The sequence below is a fragment of the Haliotis rufescens genome, unplaced genomic scaffold, assembly GCF_023055435.1.
Source record: "Haliotis rufescens isolate VD_foot unplaced genomic scaffold, xgHalRufe1.0.p SCAF_2, whole genome shotgun sequence".
Taxonomy (NCBI): Eukaryota; Metazoa; Mollusca; class Gastropoda; order Lepetellida; family Haliotidae; genus Haliotis; species Haliotis rufescens.
This window is the reverse complement of record NW_025963890.1, coordinates 62504313-62518545: the sequence shown is the minus strand read 5'-3', so window position 1 is coordinate 62518545 and position 14233 is coordinate 62504313. Positions and strand designations below refer to the sequence as shown.

Here is a 14233-nt window from a genome sequence, read left to right as displayed (position 1 = left end):
CCCTCTCGGCCCTATTGTATAATGGTGGTTGTAGAGCCTACAGCAGAATCCCTATGCGCTTTTCCCTTGGGGGTCCCATCATTTGGCTCCGTAAGGTTTGTACCCGCAGGGCCGCATTTGCTGTTCTGTCCGGGCACCTTCATGTTGACAGTCAGCCGTGTTTAGCGTTTCCCGGACCATGAGTTTTCTCCAGTCCTTGTACTTTTCTTTATATAAACCTTAGGCCTTACATCCAACTCAAGTCTTTGTGTTTTTTTCTTGCAATGGTGCAGCGTCTACTTCTGCTAAAGCATTATCCTAAAATTATTAATTTTATTATTAATTAATAAAATGCATTATTTTGTCAATCTTACGTTATTCCAATTTAAGGGGCGTTCTCCCCATGCATTTGTGGTCCACAGTCAAAGGGAAGCTACTCTTCCTGGTTTAATAGTGCAAAGAAAGCTACTCTTCATGGTTTAATAGTGCAAGGCACCTTATCAGTGTATTATTCAGGAATTGTTCTTCAAATGCTCTAAACAAAGGAAAGTAACCCATGTTGCAGCTGAATCTAGTGGCTACATCCTCTTTTCATCCACACAACCACACCGGTGACACGTTTTTTCCCTCCCATCCCGCCCATTACTTCTCATTTCAAACGTATATATATATGTATAACATTTCCTCAGTTGATAGTTAATCTAATTGCAAGTATTTGTATGTATCAGGAACATGTACTGCTGCTTTATTTCCTTTACATTGTAGTTGTGGCAAGTTTTGGACAATTCAGTATATGCGAGGCAAGAGGTGTCCTGGCATAAACATGCGTCGAACAAGTCACAGGGGTTTGTATGTGCACAACAGGTGAAGATCCTGGACTAGCACATTCTACACATTACATCGCACGACAATTGGTTTGTATCAACGCGTAACACTTTTGGGCTGGGAGTAGTGATTTTGGTGTTTTGGGCGTCTTTGAGGCATACCCTCTAGGCCCTATTGTATAATGGTGGTTGTAGAGCCTACAGCAGACCCCCTATGCGCTTTTCCCTGGGGGGTCCCATCATTTGGCTCCGTATGGTTTGTACCCTCGGAGCCGCGTTTGCTGTTCTGTCGGGGCACCTTCGCGTTGACAGTCAGCCGTGTTTAGCGTTTCCCAACCCAGGAGTGTTCTCCAGTCCCTGTACTTTTCTGTATATAAACCTTAGGCCTTACATCCAACTCAAGTCTTTGTGTTTTTTCTTGCAATGGTGCAACATCTACTTCTGCTAAAGCATTATCCTAAAATAATCAAGTCAAATGTGTGAGTAATTGAAAGATTTTTGTATAAATACACATTAAGAGGTAAAACCGCTTAATCATGCCTGTCTGTATAATCTGCATCAGACAAATGAACGACAAATCAAATTGGAAATCAGAGGTTAACCCATGAATCTATATCTACAGAACGTAAGTGTGAAGTCAATAAATGACTACAAATTATCAATGAATAATTAATAAATTCGCCTCCCGGACTTTTTTTAGTCATGTCCTAGATACAAACCACAACTAAGGACAACTAACCCAATGCATTTGTTCTTCCAAACTTCAAAGCTTAACAAAACATCAATAACTTGTAAGTAATAGAATACAATGACGCTCAAGAAAAAGATGTGCAGCTGTAAAAGTGTAAATAAAAGCGCCAAAACCCTTTATCATGAGCATGTGTTCATGATTCATAATCAAAAAGTACTGGTAGCAGGAAAATCTGAGCGTATCCTGCCCCACACGTCCACTACATGAACCATAACATAAACAAGTACCAGGTATAGAGCTAATCGTGTAGGCACCGTTTATATGCACAATTAACACTATGTTAAGAGTGTAACAAAGTTCAAGAGAAAGTGTTTATGTATTCTTGCACATATATTTCTTTGTGCTATTGTGTAAGGAAGAGAATGTATGGATGTCAACTTCTTCATTATGAGGAACACAACGTTTCGGAGTATACGCTTACTCCTTCATCAGGCGAATAAATGCCATGAGGCAGAGAGCATATATATGTACATGTAAGGACAACAAAATTAATAAGATAACAAAAGGTGGAAAAGAACAACGGGTTGAAACTAACAACTAGTATGGAAGACAGTACCTAAGTTATCATAGATAAGTAATAGGCAATGGACCCTGGGCAAACAGGAGGCCGGAGGTAATTAAACTGATAGCTGAAAGAATGGACATAGCAGTGGGCAAATGGAAGCCAAAGCAATGAGTCCCAAGCACAAGGCAGATAGGTTCCCTGGTCACGGTTCATGGCTGGCCGGTGTCTGCTGATGTTATTCTGTATGCCCCGTTCATATGCACAATTAACACTAAGATAAGATTTTAAAGAGGAAGGGTAAATGTATTGTTATTTGAGTCCAATGAACGCAGAGCACAATTACACATACGAGCACTGAACTAAAATATTAACTACAATGATGCTCAGCAGTCGTAACATTGTCCAGTTCTTCCGAATTTCTCAAAACATCTCAGACTGAAGAATTTCATATATTATATGGGTTATCGTTTTACTTGCAGGCTTCGTGAAAAAGGTCATGCAACATCTACATAAATTCTGTGGTAAGGGAACTATCCAGCTGGTAATCACACAGAAAGAATTCATAATCTAGGCAAGTCACGAAAATCACTTTATCTATTGGAAACCTTTAAATAGAAACACAATGTATCACACTGAGCAGAAGCAAAATGAATCTCCAAAGAGCTGTCTTTATTCTTCTGACTTTTGTTATCTGTGAATGTGCAAAGAAACCTCACATTGTATTTATAGTCGCTGATGACCTCGGCTGGAACGATGTTGGATTTAGGAACCCTCAAATGATCACACCTATCCTGGACAGACTGGCCAAAGCTGGAGTCAACCTCAACTCTTCTTACGTCCAGCCTTTGTGTTCGCCCTCAAGAAACTGCTTCATGTCAGGATATTTCCCTTATCACACCGGACTACAAGATGGCGTTATATTGGTCAACGAAGCAAAACACCTGCCGGCCAATCTAACAACAATACCACAAAAACTTAAACAACTTGGCTATGATGCTCACATGGTTGGAAAGTGGCATCTTGGATTCTGTAACAAGAAGTATACACCCACAGAGAGAGGCTTTGACTCCTATCTTGGATATTACTCTGGAATGGAGGACTACTTTACTCACATGAGACAGGAAAGTAGGGATGAAGTGGGGCTGGATTTTCGCTTCAACTTGACCATCAACAGAAGCGCCAATGAGACCTATTCTGCTATTCTGCTAATGCGTTTGCGGACCGGGCTGTTGAAATCATTGAGAACCACGACAACAGTAAGCCACTTTATCTATACCTTCCATTCCAGTCTGTACATGCACCTCTTGAAGTTCCAGCTAAATATGAAAACATGTACAAGAACATAGAAACTAAAAGCAGAAGGGTCTATTGTGGAATGGTGAGTGCATTGGATGAAGCTGTTGGGAATATCACTAAGGCATTAGAAGACAAAGGTCTCGTGGACAATCTTTTGTTAGTCTTTACAACCGATAATGGTGGTCCCACATATACAGCATCAAATAACGTGCCTTTACGAGGAGCCAAAAATACTCTATGGGAAGGGGGTACGAAAGGCACCGGATTTATCTACAGTAAAACCCTTCTGAAAAAGAAAGGCTATCTCAACACTGGAATGATGCATGCTGTAGACTGGTACCCGACTTTGGTGGAGTTGGGTGGTGGAGAGAACACAGACCCCAACATGGACGGAGTCAGTCAGTACGACATGCTCATCAATGGCGGACCCACCAAGCGGAATGAGTTCGTCTACAACATCTACGATGAGCAGGAAGCAGCTGCAATACGGTATGGAGATCTCTAACTCATGCAAGGAAGTCCGGGAGATCACAATGGTTTGGCTCCTCCACCACATCTGGGAATTGATGAACGTGTTTATCAAGCTGATAACCAACAGTTCCCTCCCTTCATGCTATACAATATTACTGCAGATCCAACGGAACACTTCGACCTCTCAGCCAAACGTCCTGAGCTAGTGGACATGATGAAGAAGAGGTTGGAGAACTGGAAGAAAACCCGTGTCCCGTTCCAAATAAATATCCAAAGATTGTTTTTGCATTTGTTTTCTTTGAAAGAGATTGGAATAGATTGCAAGTTAGCATGCTACTTATGGACATGCACTAAGACCTTGGTTATCCTTGAAAGATAAATTAAAAATAACAGATATCTGATTATACATCACATAGATATGTGCTATTGAGTCAACATATTACCTGGTTTCAATCATGAAATTGCATCCCAGTGAAGATCCTTGTTCGAATTGGCCTTCAGCAACCCAAGAATGATGTAAGAGGCGACTAAGAGGATCTGTAGGTCATACTTGTTGACTTGGTTGATTATTTACAGACGGCCGTCATACAGCTGGAATCTTACTGAGAACAGCTTTAAACAAACAAACAAACAATAAAGTTGTAAAACATCCTTAGGGACGGGTCGTCTTGTCGTTTTGTCGTCTTTGCACCGTAATTCGCTGTGCAGAGTTGCATCACCTTTGAAGATTTTACGTTCTGTGACAGTAAGCAATAGAAAGGCCTACAGTAATAGTGTCAAAACTTACTTAGAATTAAAATAGATAAGGCATTGTACGCATAAGTATACTTTGCCAAATAATGTTAAATGAAGACATGTGTCTTACCTTGATCGTAACCAATTATTTCACAAATATTATCTGAATCAACTTTCATTAAAATATTCTATATATTGACAACAACAGATTTTCTGTGTAAAGACATGGTTTAGATTAACAAGACATAATGACTGACATAGTTGACAAGTCACCGACAATCCTATAATTCAATGTCAACATTTTATTTCAGTACAAATTATATCACACTCCACATTTTACCATAAAACATTTTGTAAGAGCTTCGTAGGCCATTAATGGTGTAGCCCCGATCAAACAAGAGTCACATGACACTGTTTGAAATGTTCGTAGAAGGAGCATGCTTGATAGAGTATAAACAGATGCAGAAAGTAGACACCAAATGCTGGAAAATTGCTCGACAGAAAGGGAAAGTTGACTATTGGCAAGTTGAAGCCATCCTTCTTGTCGACATTCTGTGTGATACTCTTTAATATCTCTGAACAACATGTATACATACAACTAAGTATGAGGCGGTTTCACTGGTCCCTTTTATTTCTAGTTAAGGTGGGTAAATCAGTGAAAGGGAATAGGTTTATAATCATAAAGAGACGAATTTAGATCATGTATATACCCGTAGCTTAAGTTATAAGTACTTGGCCAAATGTTGTTTTGATATTGCCAATCGGAGAAGACATTTTGACACAAATGCCTCAACAAAAAGATCAGCAAGGTGGGGAACACAATTAGTGCACGTGGCGACCCCTACCTCTGGCCTGTCAGTCATGTTGACCAAATTGCACATAGATGTTATCAACTTGGAACTCCATCATTTAACATATTGTTTTCCAAGTACATTTCAGATGACATGTACTTTCATTTTTGACAAATTGTCCAAATAATGTGTCACATCTGCATTTATAGGACTTGGAAGCACAGAACCTGTTTTCAAAAAAGTAGTGGGCATTTGAGTTGAGTATTGGTTTTTAATAATTTTCATGATGGTTTGTTGTTTTTACAGTATGTGTCCCAGTTCTAAAAACCATTGGAGGTGAGACACGGACTTTTTGACGCCATAGATTATGTCAAATAACTTCATATCCAAGGACTAAAGCCTGACATCCCATCCTTTTACGATTATAGAATACAAAAAAAAGTTTTACATGTTAAAGCCTCCACATGTACAATCTAGACTGTTCCATTTAATGCGTGATATAAACATAGTCTGGAATGTGTCAATGTAAGCATTCCAAGAGATAAGAATTCAAGCTGACTAGAATAATGTTAGTCACGCATCGCGTTATCTTTTAAAACACCCTTAAATACCTCTCCGTTTTAATGCACATACACCAGAAACAATATGAATTTCATATCAGCTTTATGCTTCATTGCAACTCTAGTTGTCTGTGAGTGTGCAGAGAAACCTCACATTATATTTATAGTCGCTGATGACCTCGGCTGGAATGATGTTGGATTTCGGAACCCTCAAATGATCACTCCTAACCTGGACAGACTGGCAAAAGCTGGAGTCATCCTCAACTCTTCTTACGTCCAGCCTTTATGCACGCCCTCCAGAAACTGCTTCATGTCAGGATATTTCCCCTATCACACTGGACTACAGGACGGCTGTATTGGGATAGATGAAGCAAAACACCTGCCGGCCAATCTAACAACAATACCACAAAAACTGAAACAACTTGGCTATGATACTCACATGGTTGGAAAGTGGCATCTTGGATTCTGTAACTGGAAATATACACCCACAGAGAGAGGCTTTGATTCCTATCTTGGATATTACTCTGGTGATGAGGACTACTATACTCACACGAGACAGTTAAGTAGCGATGAAGTGGGGCTGGATTTTCACGTCAACAAGACTGTCAAAAGAGACGCCAATGGAACCTATTCTGCTAATGTGTTTGCAGACAGGGCTGTTGAAATAATTGAAAACCATGACAACAGTAAGCCACTTTATCTGTACCTTCCATTTCAGTCTGTACATGTACCTCTTGAAGTTCCACCTAAATATGAAAACATGTACAAAAATATAGAAACCATAAACAGAAGGGTCTATTGTGGAATGGTGAGTGCTTTGGATGAAGCTGTTGGGAATATCACTAAGGCATTAGAAGAAAAAGGTCTCATGGACAATTTATTGATAGTCTTTACAACCGACAATGGTGGTCCTACGTATAGAGCTGCTAATAACTTGCCTTTAAGAGGGGCCAAGACTACTCTGTGGGAAGGGGGAACGAAAGGTACAGGATTCATCTACAGTAAAACACTTTTGAAGAAGACGGGCTACCTCAACACTGGAATGATGCATGCTGTGGACTGGTACCCGACATTGTTGGAGCTGGCTGGTGGAGAGAACACAGACCCAAACATGGACGGAACCAGTCAGTACGACATGCTCATCAATGGTGGACCCTCCAAACGGAATGAGTTCGTCTACAATATCTATGACAGCCAAGAAGCAGCTGCCATAAGGTACGGAGATCTCAAACTCATGCAAGGAAGTCCAGGAATTCACAATGGTTGGGCTCCATTGCCACATCTTGGAATTGATGAACGTATTTTTCAAGCTGATAACCAAACCTTCCCTCCCTTCATGCTGTACAACATTACTGCAGATCCAACTGAACATTTCGACCTCTCAGGCAAGTACCCTGAGCTAGTGGACATGATGAAGAAGAGGCTGGAGAACTGGAAGAAGTCCCGTGTCCCGGCCCAGGACCCTTCTCATGTTCCAAGGGCGAACCCAAAATACTATGGCGGTGTATGGAGTCCTGGGTGGTGTTGATTCAAACAATGCTGTCATACACAATAAATATTCGAAGATTTTTTTTTTTTGCATTTGTTTTTCTTTGAAAGATATTGGAATAGATTGCAAGTTCGCATGCTACTTCGGTGTTTATATCAGAACATGTTGGTGATTCCTGAAAGATAAATTAAGATAAATAGATACATGTGTGGATATGTGTAAATGAGTCAAGATAGTGCCTGGTTTTCTTCAGTAAGTGCACACCGGTGTAGACTTGGTTACAATTGGTCTCAAGCAAACCATACTTGCCGAAGGAGGTGACAAACGAGATCGGGTGTTCAGGCTCGCTGACAGCATGCCATCGTATCCCATTTGCGTGGATCGATGCTCATGGTGTCAGTCAGTGGAATGTCTATTCCCTCCAGACTCGATTATTTACAGACCTAAACAAACATACTTTTTTTCATTAAATTTTCGTCAACAAATCCTCGATGTATTTATAGCTCATCTCTTTAAGATAGCTTTCTTCTTTTCTTTTACAAGTTTTGAAATAATAAATTAAATGATTTCTGGTGTACCAACCATCATATAGTTGTTAAGGAATTAATTTTTTCTTTCATTACACAGTGGTGTTTGTGTAGAACCAGGTATCACCCAAATATATATTCATAGCAATTAAATCCGTTTTATAGTACCACTTCCCTAATTGTGATATGTATAATCCATCCACACAAATCCACGCGTTTATGCAATAAAGAAACGTCAAACATCATTGTTAAATCACGTGTTATAGAAGTGGACTGTCTCTATAAATGTCAGTGCTGGCGGGTCAACATTATCTTTATAACACAGAGCCGTTTACATAGTTTATAGATAACAGCTGTCATATTAGTGCACATGTCTAAACTCAGCTGAGCTGACATGCACTTTAATTGTGCACTTTAGACATTATCCATCAATACCATGAAAAATATGTGTGACCTTAGCAAATTTAGCCATCTCTTCAAGCTACATGTCCATTTTACAAATTCTAATACTTCACTCGAACATATGTTCCGTTAATCTGTATGAAAATTACTCATGTTTTTATGACTTTAATTGAGCATTACCTATCTTGGTCTGTTACAATCAAATTTGTAAATATGGCAAATGGACTTACATGTCCGCAAAACAGTATCACATAATGAGAGTTAAAGAGTTACGTGAATACTTTGTATTGAAATCGGTGATTAGTTAATTACTTAAATACATCTTTTTTCAACTCTTGTGATATTATGCATTTGATATTAGACTCAATGTAGTTATGGAAACCGGTCTAGTTTGAGCTCAAATAAACGGATGTCGTAGTCAAGTGAGCTGTTTCCTCAACGTACACTCGCGCAGTGTACATCCAACATCCTGCCTTTTATGCAACAACATAAATTTGTGTAACATATTACTGTTATCCATATACACTGCGGTGTGGAACTGACAATCTACATTTTGCGAGACTTTTAAACAACACATATTGCCAAAATTGATTTAAATACTCGAAATTGTATGTTTCGAAGGACCCATATTCTGACGAGCATACTGATTAACTTACGCCGTTTCGACGCATGGAGGCCTTCGGGAAGGGGGCGAGGTCTCTTGCTGGTTACGGAAAGATGCGAGTGGTGACGGCAGTAATAGAAATAGGAATAAGTGCCCCGTTGAATTGTAATGCACTGTGTGAATAAATATGCCGTCTCTCTCAAACCACCGAGCCCACTAGCAATAGTGACGAAATATTGACGGTTGACTAAAAGGTCTCAGTGGCAGCTGCGAAACTACACAGTGAGGTCAAGTCGTTTACAACATATACAAAATATTATTTCGAGGAGTTGTGTCCCTTACAACATTAACAGTTCTGGTGGAAGTTTTCGCTTAGAAGTACCCATAAAATATTTTAAAAAGTTAAAATGCAGTGGGTAATTTAGATTCACATGACAAACCCTGTTTTTATCCATAGTAATGATGTGTAATGTCAGTGATGTTTATTTTATTTTATTTATTTTTTATTTTTGTTGTTGCAACGGAACAATTGCTACAAGTCAGAAGATGTCATTTAAGGACATATGGAAATGTTTTAACTGTGTTATCTGTCGTAAACACATCACCCTTGAAGGTTTTAAGTCATGTGACAGTTGGCAGTAAAGATCTATATAGCTACAGTCATTGGTGTCAAACATACTTAGAATCAAACTAGATATAACATTGTATGACAGGAGTATACATCGCCAAATAATGTTAAATGAAGACATCTATTTAACCTATATGTACTGATCATAACCAATTATTTCACAAACAGTTTCTGAACCAACTTAAATATTCTGTGTTTTGACAAAAAACGATTTCCCGTGTAAAGACTTGGTTAAGTGCCATATAAGTCACCGACACTTCAATGTCAAAATTAATGTTTTGTACAAAGTATAATTATTAGGTGATGTATCAATATGCCATTGGCATACTCATGGCATGCCATTATATTTCATGGAAAGATCGATATTTGATTGTTTAATCCATAACTGTCCTACTCCATCCTTCAGTGACATCCGCCTAGTGATGGTCAGTCAAAATAACAGAAGATGTATTAAAAGCTTCAAAACCCTTCCATAATCATAAGAAATCCATTGTAAGATTCCGACTGTATCAATGGTAACGTTTAATTTCTGTACAAATGATATCATTAATTAATGTATCCATATGACATTGTAACCTTTTATCGATATATGATTGTTTAATCCATAACTGCCCTACTCCATCCTTCAGTAACATCTACATCGTGATGGTCAGTCAAGAAAAGTTTGTTTGTTGTTTAACGCCGCACTCAGCAGTATTCCTGCTATATGACGGCGGTCTGTAAATAATCGAGTCTGGACCGGACAATCCAGTGATTAATATCATGAGCATCAATCCACGTGCACGCAATTGGGATTTATGACATGCATCAACCAAGTCAGCGAGCCTGACCACCCGATCCCGTAAGTCGCCTTTTATTACAAGCATAGTCACCTTTTACGACAAGCATGTATCAATTAGGTAAGCTTCAGCATTTCACATAAAATTTAACTTTCATGTTGGACAAATTGTCTTGAACCTTGCAGTTAAAGATATAACTATATCTATGGTCACAACGTTTAGTGTCTAATGCTCTTTGGTCGATGAATGAAGTATTTAATTCGGATTTCGTGCGGAATATTATTGTACAACGTTGATAATCAAATGTATTGAGATAATTGACCTTATTTCATTTTTGAAATAACAAAACATTTAAGCAGAGTTTTGGAGAATCCACATGGTATCAATTACGCTTGTCTCAAATACTTTCTGCAACATAAAGTTGTTTCAGCGTTCGTCACCGAAGATACTCCACGTCCTTGATGTCCCTTTCTGTTTTCGTTGGTCGTGACATAGCTAAAACCGCATAAAATCTCACTCAATCATTCATTAAGCCACATACTCGTTCACTCATTCCTTGGTTCTATTAAGGATTATGGTTATTCTTTGACACAGGGATTGGGTGGTACAGTTGATGGACCCATTACTGATGCACGTTTTTTTTAGATTTCTTCCTCACCATACCGGGCCACTACCCCCAAGTCTTTGAACTGGCCTGGCAAATACAAATAATGTGTAACATCTGGAGTTATAGGGCATGGAAGCATAGTTGTCTGTCTTCAAAATTAGATATGTGCGTTGACTTTTCGTATTTAATTCGATGGTGTTTCTGTTTTAATACTACAGGGGAGAACATACAGCGATTATGTCAATAGATTTCATATTTAAGCAGTTTTAAGCCTCCACATGTACAACACCAGGAATGTGTCGATATAAGCATTTCCTCCGAGGAAAAAAATTAAAGCTGACAAAAATACGGCAGTCACGAGTCATGCTATCTTTTAAAGCACCCTTAAATACGACTACGTTTTACCTCACACATCAGAAACAATATGCATTTCATATCAGATGTATGCCTTGTTTTGACTGTAGTTCAAGCAGATCCTTTGAGTTTTTGAAAATTCACAAGGTATTATTTACAGTCGTCTCAAATACTTACTGCAAATAAGTCCTTCCTTGATTGTGCGGCGGTGGAGTAGCTTAGTTGTTAAAGCGTGGATCCGGGTTCGATTCCCCACATGTGTGGTTCCCTTTTCTGGTGTCCCTCGACGTGATATTGCTCGAATATTGCTAAAAGCGTCGAAGAACCATACTCACTTACTCACTCTGTGACTTTATGAAGGATTGTGGTTAATCTTTGAGACAGTGATTTAAATGTACATTTGCTGGACCTGCAATATATCTCGCTTTGTACTGCAGCTTTGTAATCCAGTACAGAAGAGGAATGGGCATGTCTTCAGGTTTTAGAGTCAAGTCAAAAGGTAGTTGTACTGATGCATGTTTTGGGCAGATTTCTTCCTAAGTAAACAGAATACCCTCTGACATCAATCCATTATGACAGTACGAAATTGGCATTGGGTTTTAAAGTTTCTACATGTACAATCTAGACTGTTCTATTTAATGTGTGATATAATAGTCAGGAATGTGTCGATGTGAGCAAAAGATAAGAATTTCACCTGCCAAGTGTGACTGACATATTTAACAAGTCACCGTATTGTCAATACTTAGGTTGTTGTGTCAGAGCACAGAACATTGAATTCAAGTAGAGGGATTGTACGGGACCGAGCTCATTGTCTGACGGACATGAGTGAGGAGGAAATTGTTACAGAACTGCCTTTTTCAACATCGGAGTGGAGGTTTACATACCCAACCCACTCTGATGTTTCAAATATAAAAAATTTGGCCATGGCGCTAAATTCTGCTGTACCAAGACTATCATTTGTTGCCGCTGCAGTGGAGCTCATGACAGCTCCGAGTGCACCAATGATGTCAAATGTGCTAACTGTAGCGGTGAGCACCTTGCTTCTTCTAAAACATGCCCTGATTTGGATCATGAGACCAAAATTCTAAAATAAAAGCACACAAATAACATTACTTATCATGAAGCCAAAAAGTTAATTCCATCCTTATCTCTTTCTACAAAATCATATTCAGTCGCTGTCTCTTCTCCCTCTCTAGTGTCCAAAGTTTCCACAGCTTCTATTCTGTGCCAAACAACAATCTCCTGGGTCAGAGATGACCAGATAATCCTTTATGACGCTCATCAGATCTCCCAAACTGACCCTATGGTATCGACATCTGCTTCTCAAACTGAAACGTTTTCCACCAATTACACCATCAGCAACAGGAAATGATACTCAAACTTTGGGCAAAGCCCACTTGACTAGTAAACAGAAAAAAAACAAATGAAGAAAAGGACCAGGGCACTCCAGCACTTGGAGGTGCCTTCTGTTGAAATCCCTGTTGAGGTTCATAATCCATTTGAACCTCTGGACATGGAGTTTGGTCCCTCACTCCCAGATCATGGGAACGGACCTTCTTCCCGCCCCCGTTCTCCAATTGAATCCCCATGAATGCCTCAGATAATATAATTCAATGGAACTGCAGAGGACTAAAGAATAATTTTAATGATTTCCAGTTATTAATACAAAACTTCAAACCATCAGCATTTTGCCTGCAGGAAACCTATATTAGAGATACAGATCAACTTGATATAAGACACTATAATTCATATCATTTCTTTTCTCCTCCAGGACCTAAAGCTATTGGAGGGTCGTCAATTTTAGTGAAGCATGGTGTAACCCACAGCCCTGTTCCTCTGCATACTACACTTCAAGCTGTAGCTATCCGAGTGACCATGCACATTGTTTTTACTTTGTGTTCACTATATATTCCGCCATCATCTTCTCTACGTCAGTCTGAACTTCAGGCCCTTTATGACCAACTCCCTAAAGCCTGCGTTATCATGGGAGATTTCAATGGCCGTAATCCACTTTGGGGCAGTAATAACACCAACTCAATTGGTAAGATACTCGAGGATTTCTTCTCAAATAATGATTTATGTATTTATAATGATGGCACTAACACATATTTACATCCTGCAACTGGCTCATACTCTTCTCTTGATTTGTCTGTTGTAGATGCCAATATATTGAATGAATTCGAATGGTCAGTCCACAATGACCTTTGTGGAAGTGACCATTTCCCCACTGTTATTTCAACTTTAAACCAAACTGATACCCCACCATTACTAATATGGAATTTTACAAATGCCAATTGGTCTTTATTTCACACATTATGCACTGAACGATTAAAACCCGAATTATTTCTAAGTGTAATTGATCCAATTAAAGTCTTTTCTGATGATATAATTGCTGATGAGTGTATCCCAAAGTCCTCTACAGTTCTACATATTCGTAAACCATGGTTCAACTTCGACTGCAAACAAGCTAGAATGGTCATAAAGAAGGCAGAAAAATATTTTCGTCGTCATCCCACAGTCCATAACTGTACTTAAATCTATTTAAAATTTCAAATGCCAAGGCTCGTCGCACATTTAAGCAAAATAAACGACAGTCATGGCAAAAGTATGTTTCTAAAATTAATTCACGAACACCTATTACTAAGGTTTGGAATATGGTGCAGAAAGTTAAAGGAAATGGGTCCAAATCCAGTGTTCGCCATCTGAAGGAGGGTGACACTCTTCTAACAGATAAATCTGATATTGCAAATAAATTAGGTGAAATATTAGCTAAACATTCCTCATCGTCAAATTATGTGCCAAACTTTCAGAAATTTAAGGCACAGCAAGAAAAAAAGAAAATTAATTTTAAGTCCGATAACGGTGAGGATTATAATGGAATCTTTTCCGTTCGTGAGCTCCATATCGCCCTTGGGCAAGCTCATGATAGTG

General features: G+C 39.0%; 1 protein-coding gene and 1 pseudogene across 1 annotated transcript; both read left to right on the top strand.

Moving 5' to 3' along the window:
- The first annotated feature begins 2663 nt into the window (after window positions 1-2663).
- LOC124143401 lies at window positions 2664-4082 on the top strand (annotated as a pseudogene).
- Window positions 4083-5977: 1895 nt separating this feature from the next.
- On the top strand, window positions 5978-7481 carry LOC124143822 (arylsulfatase B-like). The gene has a single exon (XM_046512946.2). The coding sequence runs from the start codon at window positions 5998-6000 to the stop codon at window positions 7438-7440; it is 1443 nt and encodes a 480-aa protein (XP_046368902.2). The 5' UTR covers window positions 5978-5997; the 3' UTR covers window positions 7441-7481.
- Window positions 7482-14233: the final 6752 nt, after the last annotated feature.

Bases quoted from the DNA above. Each gene is read 5' to 3' on its own strand.
- LOC124143822 (XM_046512946.2), top strand. From the start codon at position 5,998: ATGAATTTCATATCAGCTTTATGCTTCATTGCAACTCTAGTTGTCTGT.